The sequence below is a fragment of the Astyanax mexicanus genome, chromosome 3, assembly GCF_023375975.1.
Source record: "Astyanax mexicanus isolate ESR-SI-001 chromosome 3, AstMex3_surface, whole genome shotgun sequence".
NCBI lineage: Eukaryota > Metazoa > Chordata > Actinopteri > Characiformes > Acestrorhamphidae > Astyanax > Astyanax mexicanus.
Genome location: NC_064410.1, coordinates 9,347,949 through 9,366,263, shown reverse-complemented (window position 1 = coordinate 9,366,263; position 18,315 = coordinate 9,347,949). Strand labels below are relative to the sequence as shown.

Here is an 18,315-nt window from a genome sequence, read left to right as displayed (position 1 = left end):
CAGGCTACAGGCCGATAATACTCACCTCTAAGTGGCGAAAGAGCTAGCGCTAATGCTGCTCCAGCAGTGCTAGCCGGGGTTAGCAGCAGGCTATTGTCCAATAATACTAACCTCTGAACAGAGGTGGCAAGTAATGAAGTAGAAATACTTTGTTACCTGACTTAAGTAGAAATTTTGGGTATCTATACTTTTTTTTGAGGACATTTTACTTTTACTCCTTACTTTTTTCCCCAGTTATTGGTACTTTCTACTACTTACATTTTTTTTTTTAAATAGCCTCGTTACTCATATTTCATTCTGGCTTTATTTGATTCCAGCTGGTCAAAACAAAGAAAAGATAAATTGTGCCATCCGGAAACACCACAAGCTTATGGCTTTCAGAAATTCACCATCTAATTTAAAAAAGCAGTTGCAGTTGCGCGCAGTTCTTCATTTGTTCCTAACAACAGTGCAATCTATATTCTGATTGGCTCAACGAGAGTACATTATAATATACAGCCGATGGATTGGCAAGTGTGAGAAATACCATGTGTGGCATGTGAACTCGCTGAGGTGCGTGTGTCACAAGCTCAAAGCGTGAGACTTGAGAACACTGGATGTGGGTAATCTAGGTCTAAAAAGTAAAAATCCATCACAATTGCCTGGATGGCTCAGGACCTAATCCCTGGGATGGATTTTTAATTTCTGGACCTGGATTACTCACCATTAGCTGCGTGTGAGTTCGGCTTATCCTTAAAGAACCATTCTAGGTTCTAAGCTGGCTAAGAAAACGTTGAGAGACAACACTGGCATCAAAGCAACATATTTCTGTTTTGTTTACCGCATGACTCTGGAAATTCATAAGCCATAGATTTTTTATTGTGCAAAGCTACAGTGTACAGCTGGTTGGTAAAGCATGTAGTAAGGACAGGTGTGATGCTGTCAGTCTGTCTGTAAAATATTTTTTAAACATCCCTCAAGACCATTTTAGCACCATTTCAGTTCTTATAGTCAACTAGTCATTGGGGGGGGATTCTGCTTATAAGGTCATTTTACTTTTACAGTTTACTTTTATACTTTAAGTAGTTTTAAAAGCAGTACTTTTATACTTTTATTTAAGTAAAAGGTTTGAGTTGTTAACTTCTACAAAAGTATTTTAAACCCCAATATCTATACTTCTACTTGAGTATAATTAATGTGAATACTTCTAACACCCTTGCCTCTGAATGGCAAAAGAGCTAGCGCTTAGCGCAGTTAGCAGATCTCAGTGCTGGAGAACTAAACTGAAACTTCTTTATAATGCAGTATTTCAGTGGAGAGGCTTTAATGCTCCTTGCAACTGGTAAAATTCATATATAAGGTGGTTGCGCGCAGTTCTTCATTTGTGCCTAACAATCTATAGCGATCTATATTCTGATTGGCTCAATATATATATATATATATATATATATATATATATATATATATATATATATATATATATATATATATATATATATATATTCTTTTTTTATTTATTATTGTTCTGTCTTGACCTGCAGAGTGTTCTCCTCATGTCATAAACTAAACTGATCATGCTGGATAAACTGGTTCTGCTAAACTGTGTGTGTGTGTGTGTTTGTGTGTTGTACCCTGTGATTTACTGGACCCTTGCCTCATGTGTTCAGTGACTCCAGACTGGATCCAGGCATGATCCATCCTGATTGAGCTGAGATGATTCAGTACCTCATCCTGAAGGCTGGAGTCTGGACCTAAATCTGGAGAAAGGAGCTGATCTGAGAACAGTCTGGCTGAACAGTCTGGCTTTAGCAGGAAGAGAGAATTTCTCCACCTTATTCCTTTAAACTCAGAGATCACAACACCCCCCAGCCTGATACACAACCCAGAACACACAATTAATGTAATCATCTATATTATTCTACTGGATATTCAGTGGAATTTAGTGAGAAGTCTGTTCAGGAAACGCAGGGGCCACTCCCAGTTAGTAATTACTGGACTGTAACTGGATCCTAAACAGCTGAAATACTGATTTATCCTCCTCTCTGTGATTTAAATTTACACACTCTCATCTAACTCTAGCTCTATAATCTGTTATTGTATTCGTATGATAGATAAGGAGTGTAAACTTACCTGAACACAGGTACACAGGTGAAACAGGTGAAACTGACGCAGGAGAAAACATCTACTTTAGATTTCGTTCCCTGTTTTACCTACTCTGACCGCCAGGTGGAGCTGTTCACACACACAGTGTACTACAGTTCATTAAAGCTCAGGATTAATTTCCACCAAAAAGTAACAAGACAAACACAGAGTTTAATAACGGAATATAATAATAATCACTTTTATTCTTCTTTTAATTCTTCAGTGGTTCTTATTTGTTGTTTAATATTGTTAATGTTGTTGAAAATCTTCAAAAACATGCATAATTATGTTCAGAGAGAGAACATTTTATTTTATAAAAATATAAAACTTTGTTTTTATGACTGTATATTGTATATTTTATTGCTTCCAACTCAAAATAAAAAATAAAACCAAACACCCACAGCAAAGTTTCCTGGAACTCCTTCAAGAACAATAGTTGCTGCTTTTCCTTCACGCTGTGAGGCTCCAGCTTATCCCAAACCACTATCTCAGTTCATCAGGTTTAGATGAGGAGATTTTGGAGGATAAACTCCTTTTTTTATTGTTTACTATGTATTTCCATATGTGTCCCTTAATTGTTTTTTTTTTTTTGTCTTTAATAATAATCTACAATGCAGAAAATAAATTAAATAAAGACAAATAATGTATGATGTGTCCAAACTTTTACTGGTACTGTACATCAATAAAATAAGAGCAAACAATCAAAACACACACAGGAATCCTCAAATAGTAAAGATAAACAATCCTAAAAATAACAATATAACAAAATAAAATATAATTAACATTACAAGCAGCAATAATTAATGATCTCTAAGATGAAGATGTAAATGATATCAGATGGCTGGGATGGGGAACTGGTTCCACTGGTTTAGGGCAGCAGGGTAGAACACTCTACCTCACCCCAGTACAATCCCTGCTGGTTTTGATCATTAAGCAAACTGAGAAGAAACTGGACAGCAAGAAGGTCTTATAGCCAATCAGAGCCTGTGATCAGAAACACTGGTGAGTAATTATTACAGCAGAATTAAGCAATGCAGATCTGTAGATATGAATGTTGAAAGTTAAAAGATATGTGTAAAAAGGTTTATTAGAAAAAGTTCAGTGAATATAATTGTAAATACGTAAAATTAATAAATAAAGTATAAAGTAACTGGCTATGAATTGATACTTGAACATGGAATCCTTGTTTCAGGTAAGTGATAAATTTGTCTCAGGGATGAACTTGATTACCGGGCCGGGGAAGAGGCTCCTATAATCGGCTGGAAGTGGAGTTAGCTCCTCTTTTAACATTATTAATTTAGCTTATTGTCTTTTTATTGTCACTATGCCTATTGTAGTATCACATCTGAACTAGTGGGTATATTTCACACTTTTATTTGCAAAAAAATAAATACATTCATGAAGTTTAGTTGTTTTGTATGAACTGTGTTGGGGTACCATGTTTAAGTTCACCCACTTGTCACTTTTTAACCACCTAAGGATTTAGATATGTAATGAAAATGTGTATTCAAACTGAGGGGTGCACTGGAATTGCAGGGTGGCAACATCTGAGAGATGAGTAAATATAAGTAAATATTATTCATTATAATATTTTATAGAATTGTCATAATTCTTTATTTGTTTATTATTTATATATTTACAAAACTATTTAGTAATGCTATTTTATTGTTATAGTGATAAACAATCAAAGTTTGTGTCACAAGAATTTTAGCGCCATGTGTTTTCAAATTGCGACGGGATAAAGCAGCACATATTACACACTGACACGAAGTTGAACAAAAAAAACTGTAACAAACATAACAAACATAGATTATAAAGTGCATGTGCCACAAAGCAGGACCTTCTCTCTCAGGGGAGGGATTATTATAAATATAGTAAGAGCTCCCCTGGTGGCCAATTGCAGGACTGCACACAAAGGAGAAACAAGAAAAGCAGCAGAAGGAAATATATACTGAGCTTGTATAATAGAGAGAAAATAAAATATTATCAGTTTTTATATGAAGGACGGAAATGTTTTTTTTTATAGACTTTTTAAAGACTGTGTGGGGAGTGAAATAGTTGTGTTATTATGTGCTGAATGGATTGGAGGGAGTCTCTTATGTGCTCCTTTTTAATTAAATTTTGCTACTCAGTAAAGAAGAAAAGTTTTTGGAATCATGGAATGATTGGCCTGATTTTTTTTTTACTAGTATGCATATTGGTACCTGTGTTTAATTTAAGGAGAGATTAATTTCTTGAAAATGTGCTCCAAAAAAACACAAACACTAACGCTAAATCTGGCAACCCTGCTAGAGCGCTCAGGTTGTGACTGGGTTGTGAATCACGTCCCACACAAGCATGGCGAATCTCCACTCTTATTGGATGTCGGAGAAATCAATCATGTGCTAAACACGCATATGAACATCAAAGGGTCTGAGCTGTTCTGGGTTCAGAGGTGAAGAAGTACAACTTTACGCGCGAGAACACAACAAAAATGTCCCTTCTCTCAAAACTAAACACGGAGGACTAACATGCTCCTGTCCACACTTCACTACGGTACGTTTACATTTTAACTTTTCTTCTCCACTGTATTACAGAAAGTACTGCCTCTCTACAGAGTCTATGGAGTTTATAGTAAACCGCCCTTCTCACGAGCACCGTACTTCACCCAGTGATAGAACTATGGCGGAGCTTTCACCTTTATTTCCTCATAAGCAACCTCTGTTTAGAGCATACAGAGGACACTAAATCAGTACTACACATTACTATATCTTACTACAGTACACTACACATTACTACATCTTACTACATTACACTACACATTACTATATCTTACTACAGTACACTACACATTACTATATCTTACTACAGTACACTACACATTACTATATCTTACTACATTACACTACACATTACTATATCTTACTACAGTACACTACACATTACTATATCTTACTACATTACACTACACATTACTATATCTTACTACAGTACACTACACATTACTACATCTTACTACATTACACTACACATTACTATATCTTACTACAGTACACTACACATTACTACATCTTACTACATTACACTACACATTACTATATCTTACTACAGTACACTACACATTACTACATCTTACTACAGTACACTACACATTACTAATCTTACTACATTACACTACACATTACTATATCTTACTACAGTACACTACACATTACTATATCTTACTACAGTACACTACACATTACTACATCTTACTACATTACACTACACATTACTATATCTTACTACAGTACACTACACATTACTACATCTTACTACATTACACTACACATTACTATATCTTACTACATTACACTACACATTACTATATCTTACTACAGTACACTACACATTACTATATCTTACTACAGTACACTACACATTACTACATCTTACTACATTACACTACACATTACTATATCTTACTACAGTACACTACACATTACTGTATCTTACTACAGTACACTACACCAGTACTACACATTACTTTATCTTACAACGGTACACTACACCAGTACTACACATTACTATAGTTTACTACAAGACACTAAACCAGTACTACACATTACTATAGCTTACTACAGTACACTAAACCAGTACTACATATTACAATAGCTTACTACAGAACACTAAACCAGTATTACACGTTACTATAGCTTACTACAGTACACTACATGATTACTACATATTACTATATCTTACTACAGTACTCTACATCAGTATTACACATTACTATATCTTACTACAGTACTCTGCATCAGTATTACACATTACTATATCTTACTACAGTACTCTATATCAGTACTACACATTACTATAGCTTACTACAGTACACTACATGATTACTACACATTACTATATCTTACTACAGTACTCTACATCAGTATTACACATTACTATATCTTACTACAGTACTCTATATCAGTACTACACATTACTATAGCTTACTACAGTACACTACATGATTACTACACATTACTATATCTTACTACAGAACTCTACATTAGTACTATATATTACTACAGTTTACAACAGGACACTACACCAAGTACTACACATTACTGTATCTTAATATTGAACACTACAACGGTGTTATAAATTACTGTAGTTTCCTACAGGCACTAAACTAATGTTACTATAGTTTACAATACTTAGATAAAACAATATATCTTAGAGTAATACAAAAAAGGGGGTTGCTAGTATATGTTATAGGCCTGACAAATGTACTTTTTTTGTACTTTTTCAATACAATCAGGTTCAGAAGGAATGATTCTTTCAGAAGATCTTTCTGTTGAATCATGGCATCAAAGGGAATCAAGAATGACAGTCCTGACAGTGATGACAGCATGGATGGAGGACGTCCAAGCTTCTCTGCTGAAGAGAGGTTAGCATATATACTCAACTATTCATTCATCTCAGTTTAAAGCTGAGTTATTAAATATTGGATAATTATCTTATATGTTTATGTCTCTGTTTGTAACAGAGAACTTCTACATAAGCTCCTGAAAACCAGTGATGAGTTTCTAAAACATAATGAAGAACATCAGCCTGAAATCCAGGGGTTTATCGCTCAGCTGAAGGAGAAGACCGATGAGTTACTTCATCTACAGAGTAGACTGACCAAAGCTGTTACAGTATATGCAGTTTCAATAATCGTTGCAGCCTTTTGCTTTGGAATATTTTTGCAGGATTTACTTACAAATGATGATTCCTGGTACATACCAGTCTACACGACTGTTGTTGGTGCAGTTTTAGGTTACATAGGCTACAGAATACGTATAGGAAGGAGGAAAAAATCAGATTGGGTAAAGACTGTGGAAACAATCAAGGGAATAGCTGCTCAAATTACTGACTGCCTAAACAACATCTACAACCTTGCTGAGAAGATTCTACACTGTCACGGAATGTTCTATGTGCAGCATCATCAACGACAGAGCCTCCAATACCGCACAGAGGCTGTTTCAGAGCTGGTTAAACTTTTTAGGCCAGACCAGCTGTGGAAACTGCTTAAGGAAAAGAACATTCTGGATTTAAAAGCAGATGTGGAGAAGCTCGGTCCTCCTCTGCATCTCATAACTAAAGAAAAATGGAAAACATCTGAAACAAGGCACAAGAAACAAAAATCCAGAGAGTCAAAGAAAAAAAGGACAAAACAGGTGATGATGCAGGAGGAATCAGAAGCAGAGCAGCTTGACCGAAAGATGAGAGAAACGGACAAGAAGTTGAAGAAACTCTTGAGCGAACTGAGGAACTCAAAGGAAGAAGTGGAGAACAGGATTGTTCGCAAACTTAATGAGCGCTTTAACCAATAGACATAATTATACAAATGTTATCAAGATGTATAAAAGGGTGTCTACATTCCTTTAGTTTATAATCAATTGCATGACAGTATTTAGTACATTAAAGCAGCGGTTCTCAAACTGGGGGTCATGGCAGGCACAAAGTGCTAGGGGGTAAAAGGGGCACAGAAAAATGTTACATGTTTTTGTCTGACCTGTATACAATTTTCAGTTATGTCCATTCATTATAGTCCAATTTGCCCACATATAAAAGCTATGTATGATAATAAAACTTGCAGATAAAAGTTGCAAAACCTTCCATTTCTGGTCAGAATACGGTGAGGGGGTGGGGGTTGCAGTGGCACTTACCGTCTACATAGGGGGCTTTATTACATCCTGTCATTATTACCTATGTGAGCTCTCTATATTACACATGTTGAGTGACGAAATCCTGCTTTAGCTTCCTATAATTGGTCTGAAAGTTAAAGCAATCTAGAAAAGTTTTTGTACACGGCATTTGGTTTAATAGATCCAGAATAGAACCTACTTTTGGTCCTGTGGTCCAAACTGTGGTTCACAACAACTTGCAGATCTCCTATTTTGGTTTGGACCAAACTGAAAAGGCCAGAAGTTCAGACCAAACAAGGCAGGTGTGAAAGCATTCCAAGAAAAGTTTGAGAGTAGCATGTGGTGACCATGTCAATTGCCTTGCCCAGATGGTCAGCCTTTTCATAACACACATTAGTATTTTTATTTTAAGAGATTTTAAATAATTGCTAAAAATGTGATTTTTTTAATGGTTTTATTTTAGGTTGTTTTTGTGAGCATATCCCTGTGTTGGGTAATGTTCAGAAAAAATGTAAACTTTGAACCAAACTCTGTACCTTCAAACATGCACACAATGATATCTAGTACTTTTAACACTGTATTTACTTTTATCTCTCTGTTAAAGAAGGTAATGTAATTTTACAGGCAATATCCTTTTAGCAATTTGTCCAAATATGCTCAAATATTAAGCGTAACAATGTTCTATGTTCTATGCAGATGTTTTTATTGTTGTGATGTTAAATGTCTCCGTAGAGATCCCCAGCAAACATTGATGGGGGAATCTGACATGGCTTCATTCTTCAGAAGTAATGCACTGTTGATTGGGAAATTATGACACTCCAAAATAATGCACTTCACCCAACACATACAGCATTATGGTTCAGCCATAGATTGCAGATTATCTTATTAATATATTTATTGCAGTTTTATTGTGTACAGGTCACATGTTTGTGACCTACGAGGTACCCCTGGTCTGAAGCGCTGTGTAGTAACTGCCTGGGCCAGTAGAGGGAGCCAACATGTCAGACACGATTTTAACAAAATGTAAAAAAAAATGTCTCAACTTCTGGTATATATGTTCTATGCTGAATAAAATCTTTGTCTATAAGGTTTGCAAATTGTAGTGTCCACGACGTTTGGAAGCGGGTTTTATTATCTTATTTAAAGTGTCTAAAGTCTTAGGAGAGATTGGGGTTGGAGTTAAGAGGAACTGATATGGTTAAATATAAAGCTCTGGAAAAAAAAAATAGACCACTTAAAAATTAGTCCAAAAGCATTGTGTTAGACTGGTGGAGGAGAACATGCCTAGATGCATGAAAACTGTGATTAGAAAACAGGGTTATTTCACCAAATATTGATTTCTGAGCTCTTAAAACCTTATGAATATGAAAGTATTTTCTTTACATTATTTACGGTCTGAAAGCTCTGCATCTTTTTTGTTAATTTAGCCATTTCTCATTTTCTGCAAAAATATGCAAAATTATATTTTTATTTGGAATTTGGGAGAAATGTTGGTAATATGGTTATATATATATAACCATATTGGTGCATCTTAACTAATATTATGGATTACTCGAGAACTTTAATCTGTGTATCTGTACTATACACAGTTATTTTAGTATTCTGCGTCATGCTCTGTTAATGTTATTTAATTTTAAATTACATAAAATATAAAATACATTCTGCATTAGGGTGAAGTCAGCTAAAATGGGCCAGATAATATTTTAACATCATAGTTTTTTAACATTTTACAGTCAGTCACAGCAAGTGCTCTTGCATTGGTTCTACAACAGAACTTGTAACAATATTTTTTTTTGGTTTGGGAAAATCTAAACATAACTGCCATAACTTAATTTGGGACCCTACTGATACTCTAAACTCAAACAATAATTTCAAAACAATAATAATTTTTCATATTTTTAAAATAATTATTTAAGAGTCTCGTGTCAATTTATAAAAATATCATTGGGTCTCATGCATAGCTGATGGTCTTATAAGTAATTTACCAAAAAGTGGTCCGTTTTAGTTGACTCCACCTTACATCAAAAGTCTAAAGGGTGTGCATACGTTTGCTTACATCTAGCGGCACTATAAAGAATTGGTATTTTAAAGTACATAACTATGAATATAAAATCTATTTCACATTTTGCATTACATGAAAGTGGTGTGCATTTCACTATTTAGCTTGAAGTGGAGAGTTAAGTAGATGTGATTATGGAGCTATTGATGTCTTTTTTCCATATTGACAGCTTTTGTGAACAGTGAGCATTAATCTGTATTTAAATGCACTGAAATGGTTTACACTAGGTGAAAGAAGCTCCCTAGTGTAACAATCAAGTCAAGTCAAGAGGTTTTTATCGTCATTACGTCTGAGTACAGGTACACAGTGCAGAGGAATTACATTTCTCCAGAAACATGGTGCAACATGGGACAAACAGTACAACATAGAAAACATAAAGTAAAGATTTGCAACTAGTTATGCAACATAGAACCTAAACACTACAATAAATAACAGACAGAAAATACAGTTTAACAGACAGGACAGTGCAGTACAGACAAAGTACAATCTAAAAGTGTGTGGTGATAATAAGTTGCATATAGAACTTACATTATCACAGCAGTTACTGAGGTAGAGAATATATAGTTATCTGTGGTACACAGAGTAGATATTTTGCTGATAGGGATAGAGAGTTAGAGAGGTATTAGTAATAATAATAATAATAATAATAATAACAAACACAATAATTAAAACATTAATAAAGTAATAATAATTTTTGTTATTATTTAAATGTCCATTTCTATACTGCAACTCCCACTCGGAATTAATGGCTGAAGAGTTGATAAACATAAAAATAAAGATATTGGATTCAAAGAGTCGATTCTTAGAATCGACTCTATCACTCGTTTCTCTCAATGATTCTTGGCTTTAAATCAGTCTAACCTAGCGTTAGCTATTAACTAACCTACAGGTCTTTCTGAGACCGAATACAATGTTTATTAAAAGTTCTTAGCACATTTAACCGAGTTACAGACTGTTAGTAGTTAACAGTAGGGTTAGTTTTCAGCGTTTTGTTCGACTAAACCGGGCGTTAGCTTAGCATAAAAAATCACCAACTTGTGAGGTGCGTTAGCTTAGCCTGTTAGCCAATTAATGCCAGTTAGCGAGTTAGTAGTTATTTACCCACAAATACTGCTATTTTTACACTGAACACTCCGAACTCTCTCAAAGATATCCAACTTCTGTGGTATTTTTAAAGCAAACTGATGGTTAATTCCCTAAAATATATAATAAAATGTCGAATTTGGATCTTATTCTGGAGAATGTTCACCTGAGGCACGACCCCCGCTGGAGCGCGCGCGGCCTGTGTGTAGCCTGTGTGCTGGAGCTGATGGACAGAGAAGATGTATCGGTAACAAAACACTCATTTATACTTTAATGGCTTAATTTTATGATGTTTTTATAAATTATTGAGTATTAGTTAATAACGGAGCAGGTCACTAAGTAAGGCTCCAATTACAAAGCAGGTAAATGTGGCCCAAGTCCAATTTTCTTAGCAAAGCCGATGCTTGTTTTTGGCTGTTCACACTGGAGGTCTTCACTGAACCACTTTACTAGCAGACTAAATTTAATTTGTTAATTTTGGGAGCAGGCGTTTCAGGGCATTGGTCATTGTGTTTACAAGGTGGTTTACTTGTGTACATCAGAAACATCTCATAAAAACATGACATGTTTGTGTTTTATTAAATAAAGCTATACAATACAAAATAAAAGAAAGGTAAAATAATAGTAACTAACAACAATAGTAAAACAATAATATTATTAAAATAAAATGTTTCTGCATATTATTATTAATTCATACTTTAAATTAGTCAGTAATGAGTCAGTAATCTCTTCAGGTACAGACCTAAATCCACCTCTGGCAGAAATGACTGTATTATACCAGATTCTTAACCTGATTGCAAGGAAAAAAATAAGCAGTTCCAAGTTTATACAAGTACGTCTCGCTGCAGCCTGTAGGAAGGCGGAGTTGGACATCCAACTCCGCCCACATCCAACCCCGCCCACATGTGCTCTTGTACGCCAACCCCACTACTTTTTTGTTCAAGAAGCACTGTGTGCCACGTGAAATACGCATATAACGCCGATGTTGCGCTAAATTTACGCATATCTTGTGAGTAGTTCCACCACGTAGCCTTGGCTACAGCACTACACATGCTGTAGTGTAATGCACAGATATCACAAAAAATAGGCTATATATACAGTACCAGCCAAAAGTTTGGAAACACTTTCTCATTAATTTTTGGTTTAACATTGTAAATAAAGTAATACATAAGGAATCATGTGAACTTAAAAGTGTATGATTTTATTGTTTTTCTTATATGGCATGCTGCTAACTTGTGGTTTATGAGGCTGGTAACTCATTCTGTGTAACAGAGGGAACTCTTGCTCTTCTTTTTCATCACGTGTGCCATTTCTCCTTTATTTTATACAATAAGCAAATAATTGCATACAACGATTTGCTGTTTCCAAAAGATCAATTGCCTCTGTCCTGTATATCACAATACATTATACATTAATCTGTCCCACTCACCAGCAGAGTAAGCCATTATTTCACTGCATTAATCCTTACATTTAAATTTGTTAAACTAGTTGCCAGAGTGTGTAGATTTTATAAATTTATTTTAGACTGGTAAATATCTCCAGAATTATTGATTAGCTATCATAGGAATCATTATTTACTTATTATATAAAGTTAAAACTTACGATATACAGTTTTTGGTTATGTTCCATATGAAATAAAGAGCACATTATCAATCATGGCTTTGCACTGGTAGAGGCTGGTCAAAGGGTGCATCTGATTATTAAAGTGTTTGATTGTTAGATCACACCTGTTCTCTGTACTGTAATGCTCTATACTTCATATTACAGATAGACAGTGCTTCTTATCACCACTCAGCAGGGGGAAGGCTATTTGTGTCATAGGCATAGCTAATATATAATAATGATATTAGAAGTAATTCTGCATCTTCACTGTCAACAGGGTGCTGAAAATATTACAGATGAGAATGACACAGCTGCACTGTATAGCATACAATTTAGGACCACCACAGAGCAGCTATTATGTGGCTTGTTGGTTATTCACAACACTACAGTGACACTGACATAGTGGTGTTAAGAGCTGTGTTGGTATGAGTGGATCCGACAAAGTAGTGCCTCTGGAGAATTTAAACACCTCATTGTCACTACTGGACATGAAATGCTCCATCAACCAGCATCATGTGGGCAGCGTCCTGTATTCAGCATCAAGTAGGCAGCATCCCATGGGCACTGATGAATTTGCAGATTTGCAACAAACTGTGCAGCAACAGATTTAAAGATTGTCTCTGACTTTTCACTCACAATGTAAAGCAGCTGTTGGTAGAAGTGTCTAATAGAGTGAACAGTGTTTTATACCTATTGTATATTATACACCAGTAAACCATTATGCAACTAAAGTGTCCTAGATGCTAATTGGAGCTAAAAAAAAGAATAATAGAAGCAGAAACAAGCAGGTGGTAATAATGGTATGCTGGATAGTGTATAACGATAGAGTACAATATATCAAATGCTGTGGTTTCAGAAATTAAAATATCATATGTATACATAGCCATTTTGTCAATAATAATAATAATAATAATAATAATAATAATAATAATAATAATAATGATATCCCTCTCCTGCTTCTCCTCTCCCAATTTTGTATGGCTGACAGTAGTTCCCAGGGAAATTAACTCCATTTACAAACACTTTGTCCAAGCTAATACAATATCTTTATTGGCATTTATTGGCACACTAGCCTTTAAAATGTTTGGTTACATGCTTTGGTCAAACAAATACAGAAGTCTTTATTTAAAAATGCAACACCCAGCCACTCACACACCCAGCCACTCACACACCCAGCCACTCACACACCCAGCCACTCACACACCCAGCCACTCACACACCCAGCCACTCACACACCCAGCCACTCACACACCCAGCCACTCACACACCCAGCCACTCACACACCCAGCCATTCATGAAGCTGGCTGCAGAATCCAGGGTGCTCGTTTTCGCTGTAAAATGCCACAAGCTCCCCTCGTCTCCCATGCCCAACGTAGCCTGTAATATAAGTAAAAACACACACTTTCACAAAGTAACAATCTCTCAAGCCCCAATACCTTAAATATATTGACTTACCAATTTCTGACCTCAGGAAAAAATTATCAAAATTTATTTAGAACAAACATACCCAGTATGTAGTCTTTATAAGTTTCTTGACAGTTCTGGCAGCACTGCAGTTCGTACATCCTGCGAAACTTGTCTTTACATGCAGCACTGTGATGTTTTCATGGCACTACACCTGTAGGTTTAAAAAAAATCAAGAATTTTAAAATGATTTCAAAATCAGTGAGTGTAATTCCTTTTCTAAGGGAAAACAAACATCTTAACTGTACTGAAATATCATGCTTACTGTCAAGCCACTCGAAATGTGCCCGGGCCCGGAATGATTGTTGTCCAAACAATGTCCCGGAAGAGACGACAAACCAGTGACAGCTTTAAAAAAGCTTTGTCACCCTCATCCAGAACTGTATCTATGAGAATAAGGGGCATCTGTGAAAAACATTATAGAAGCATGTAGATTTTGATTCATGAAAATTATAGTAATTGAAAAAAATGACCAGATAACATTCTAAGGCTGCAACCAATTACTATTTTGGTATTCTATTAATCTGAGTTGGAACTTATTATTTCAATCATATCCCCAATCTCTAATTACTGTAGGAATGGCTAGCATTTTTGCCTGAAGACTGTAGTCAGCATCATTCTGTTGACTAATCTCTGCCTTAACGTAACAAAACAGCTCTCTGCTTTTCTATCCCTTTAAAATGATAGCTCTCCAATAGCTTATGGGCTTCAAATGCCCTTGAAATGACTAGTCAACACTAGGTCAAGTTGAAATTTCAAATAATGTCAACTTATCTTTTCAGCCCAATTCAGACTTTTGAAAACAAACCACAACAGTAAAACATTTTAAATGGCCCAGTTAAATTAACCCGAAATAAAAAACACACATCCACACCCTCACACCTGTTCAAAGGAGACGTTGCCCATTCTATCTCCTTCATCAGTCACACGTTCAACACGCTGAACTTTCCTGAGAGAAAATATAATAATTAATATAATTAATACCATGCACAGAGGAAGCAAGACCAGAACTGGGAGAAGGTGTATCAGGAGTAGCTGGCAGAGGGGGAGCTGGACGTGCATCAGAAGTAGCAACAGTCTGTGGATTAAACACTTCTGCTATAATGGTCTTGGTTGCACTGCTGCACAGAGATACATGATGTCTGAACTGGTCTTTGCATAGTATTGTATGGCTGCAATAGACACAATAAAAGTGTGCTGTAGGTGTGCAGTTTAGAGATGAAGGAAACTGTAAGACCAAAATGCACACAACATGCAATTAAGCCTATAAATATTAATATTCTTCAACTCATTATGCCCATCAATTGAGTGTAAGAAGTAAGTGCATTTGTTGATTCAAGATATTACATTTACATGTTTATTTGTTATAGCCAATAAAATCAATATCTCTCTCTCTGTTTAAAGAAATACTTCCCCATACCGTTATTCTCGACTGCTTGTTTGATATGGTTTTGTAGATGTAGGCTGTTATTAAATCGCTGGTCAGTGTCAAAACTGAAGCAGGGGCATGTGAAAACACCACACTGGCCAAACCCTGAAGGGTCAGGAGTGGCCTGGACATGTGTTGGATGCTGTAAAACAGAAAGCAACAAAACACAACATGAGCTTACAATTACTATATCGGTGCACATTAATTGTAACTACATTCAGTACAAAGGTAATAAATGTGCATCGACTTAACCCTCCTGTTATGTTACGGGTCAAATTGATCCATTTAGTAAGATAGTAAAAGTTTTTTTTTCTGTATGAAACGTCTTCAGCTTGCCTTTATTTGTATAATTAACATATAACATGAAAATGGTTAATTTCATATTTGCAACAACCCCCTGCAAAAACTAAAACGAAATTGTAATGTTATGTTTCATTTATATGTAAAAATATTGTGTTGGTCGTTTAAAAGTAACAAAGTAGTAAAACAAAAAAAAAAGTAAGATTTTTTAAAATGGAAAAACAAGTGCATTATCCTAATTGAACTATTACCTCTATTGTACACTATTGTACTAAATGTTGATAGAACAATCAGCAATGGAGTTAGTTATTAAATATTTACTCTTCTGGTTAGGATTATTTTGGTTTCAGAAATATTTTGGATAATTAAAAATGAACCAGGTCAAATTAACCCGGGAATACCATTGCTATTCCTGACAAATTAAATAGGAGGATTAAGCATTGATATCTTCAAATATTTATTTGTATGACTAAGACTTTGAACCAATTTTAGTTAGCTAGATTATCTTGCTATCTTGTTAGCCAATAAACTGTCTATACAAGAAGTTAAAACAGTTTTTTAGGTTAGCTGACTATAACCCCTAGCTATGCCTTAAAAACAAAACTGATGCCTAGCTCACTACTAGCTATGAGAGTTTATCTGTGATACCATTAATTGGTAGCATTTTAGCACATAAAACAGAAGGTAAGATTACTAAAGTTTGAATTAGACAAGACTGGGTGCAATTCTGCATTAGAATCCATAAAAAAAAAACGGCAATATGACTAGCTAGAAGCAAACAAACCACATGGTACACGCGCCGATGTAGAACCTTCATGTGCGTATCAACGACTCACCGTTTATTCATAAAATATAATATAGAAAAACAAGAGGACATTATAAAAATAGCTCTGTTAACTTAAAAAATAAGTCAATATTTGTACTTACCGCCATAACCGGAGATATAAATCAGATAGATGCTTTAGCTGCTTTCTCGGCTACAATTCCTGTTTACCGGGAGTAAATGTAGGCGTTCGTGACGGACGTAAGGTGGGTGTTGCTTTAGACGTAAATCGGAGTTGGACATGGGCGGAGTTGGATGTGGGCGGGGTTGGATGTCCAACTCCGCCTTCCTACAGGCTGCAGCGAGCGGCTCCTCAGTTTATAGCCAATGCAAGCAATAGCTTTTAACTTACCTGCTGTGTGAACATAGCCTACGTTGTAAGTCTTAAGTCTTGACCTCAAGTCAAGTCCCAATTCCTAAACTTCCAAGTCTTAGTCACCGATTGTAATGTCATTACAGTTAATCACTATATATACTTAAACGTTATAAAAGTAAAATAACATGCTAATGGTATTGCTAAACACATAAGTAGTGCTCCCATACCACTTTATTTACTTCAATGATCACACAGTAATTAGTGTTTATTTACTATTGATTGGACTACTTTCTTTCTTTCTTAATTGAAACAACTCCCTCCTTATGGTTAAGCTCTCTGGCTACTTTATTAGAAATCCCCACCACTGGCATTTTAACTGAAACTTCAACCTGATGGTGGCGCTCACTGAATAGAAGCCCCTGCTTTTTTCACCAGGTTGACTGTTTCACTTCGTAAACACTGATTCTGCTGTTTGTGTTTTACGGTTTCTGCAGGTTCTGCGTAAATCTGCAGCACTGAGTGGAGTTCTAGAGCTACTGAAGATCAAAGGTGTGGTGAAGGACATTCTGCAACAGGATGAAAGAGTGTGTCTGCATTTCACCTCCTCTTTATTGAGTAAGACACACACACACACACACACACCTCCACTGCTCTATGAACTCATTGAGGATTTTAATGGGTAAATATTATTTATTGTAGTCTATAGGAGTGTTCATAGGAGGTGTTTGTGAGCTAATATGTCGAATTATGATGTATAGAAGTGTTTATTGAGGGTGTTTGAGCTAACATGTCCCATTATAGTGTATAGGAGTGTTTATTGAAGTATTTATGGAATAATATCTAATTTTCTATGGTATAGGAGTGTTCAATGAGTTGTTTATGAATGATTGTTTTCTGTTTTTGTGTATGTGAGAGTTTATTAAGGTGTTTATGGACTACTACAGCATTATCTAGTCTATAGGAGTCTATAGGAGTGCTTATGGACATATATAATCTATTTTAGTGTATAGGAGTGTTTATTGTGGCTGTATATGTACTAATATGACCAATTCTAGTATGTGGGAATATTTATTAAGTTGTTTATGAGCAACTGTCTCCTAATCTAATGTATAGGAGTATTCATTGAGTTGGTTTTGGAGCAATATCTCCTATTTTAATTTATAGGAGTATTAAATGAAGTTGTTTGTGGGCTAGTGTCTCCTATTTTAGCATATACAAGTGTTTAATAATTATGTGTTTATGGACCTTGTCTCCAAGTGTTTGTAGCGTTTATGTACTAATATTTAATAGTCTAGTGTACAGAAGTGTTTAATGATTTTTTTATGAGCTAATATGTTCTACTATTGTGTATAAAAGTGTTTTCAATGAGGTGTTAATAAACTAACATTTCCTGTTCTTAATGCAGGTTCTAATGCAGGTTTGAAAGGTTCAGTCTTCATAATTATATGCTAGAATTTATATGCTGATCATTTG

General features: G+C 35.4%; 2 protein-coding genes and 1 long non-coding RNA gene across 11 annotated transcripts in view; 2 read left to right on the top strand and 1 right to left on the bottom strand.

Annotated features, from left to right (window-relative positions):
- The first annotated feature begins 4,496 nt into the window (after positions 1 to 4,496).
- On the top strand, positions 4,497 to 8,827 carry LOC111197588 (uncharacterized). The gene is made up of 3 exons (XM_049475855.1): positions 4,497 to 4,656; positions 6,395 to 6,523; positions 6,623 to 8,827. Exons 2-3 carry the CDS (start codon positions 6,438 to 6,440, stop codon positions 7,449 to 7,451), a joined length of 915 nt encoding a protein of 304 aa, XP_049331812.1. The 5' UTR covers positions 4,497 to 4,656; positions 6,395 to 6,437; the 3' UTR covers positions 7,452 to 8,827.
- Positions 8,828 to 10,629: 1,802 nt separating this feature from the next.
- LOC111197586 (meiosis inhibitor protein 1) overlaps positions 10,630 to 18,315 on the top strand; it is a 55,723-nt gene continuing 48,037 nt past the window's right edge. For 4 of the 9 annotated variants that reach the window (XM_049475782.1, XM_049475783.1, XM_049475784.1 and 1 more), the window contains exons 1-2: positions 10,633 to 11,155; positions 17,337 to 17,457. In XM_049475782.1, the coding sequence (XP_049331739.1) occupies positions 11,039 to 11,155; positions 17,337 to 17,457 (238 nt within the window). In that variant the 5' untranslated portion in view covers positions 10,633 to 11,038. Of the gene's footprint in view, positions 11,156 to 17,336; positions 17,458 to 18,315 lie in introns of all 9 variants that reach the window. The other 5 variants (XR_007438166.1, XM_049475788.1, XM_049475785.1 and 2 more) reach the window with 3 other exon arrangements.
- On the bottom strand, positions 13,534 to 15,489 carry LOC125799347 (uncharacterized). The gene is made up of 5 exons (XR_007438261.1): positions 15,395 to 15,489; positions 14,857 to 14,923; positions 14,240 to 14,360; positions 14,018 to 14,128; positions 13,534 to 13,887 (listed from the first exon to the last, which is right to left on the bottom strand). It is a non-coding gene; the product is annotated as an uncharacterized LOC125799347 (long non-coding RNA).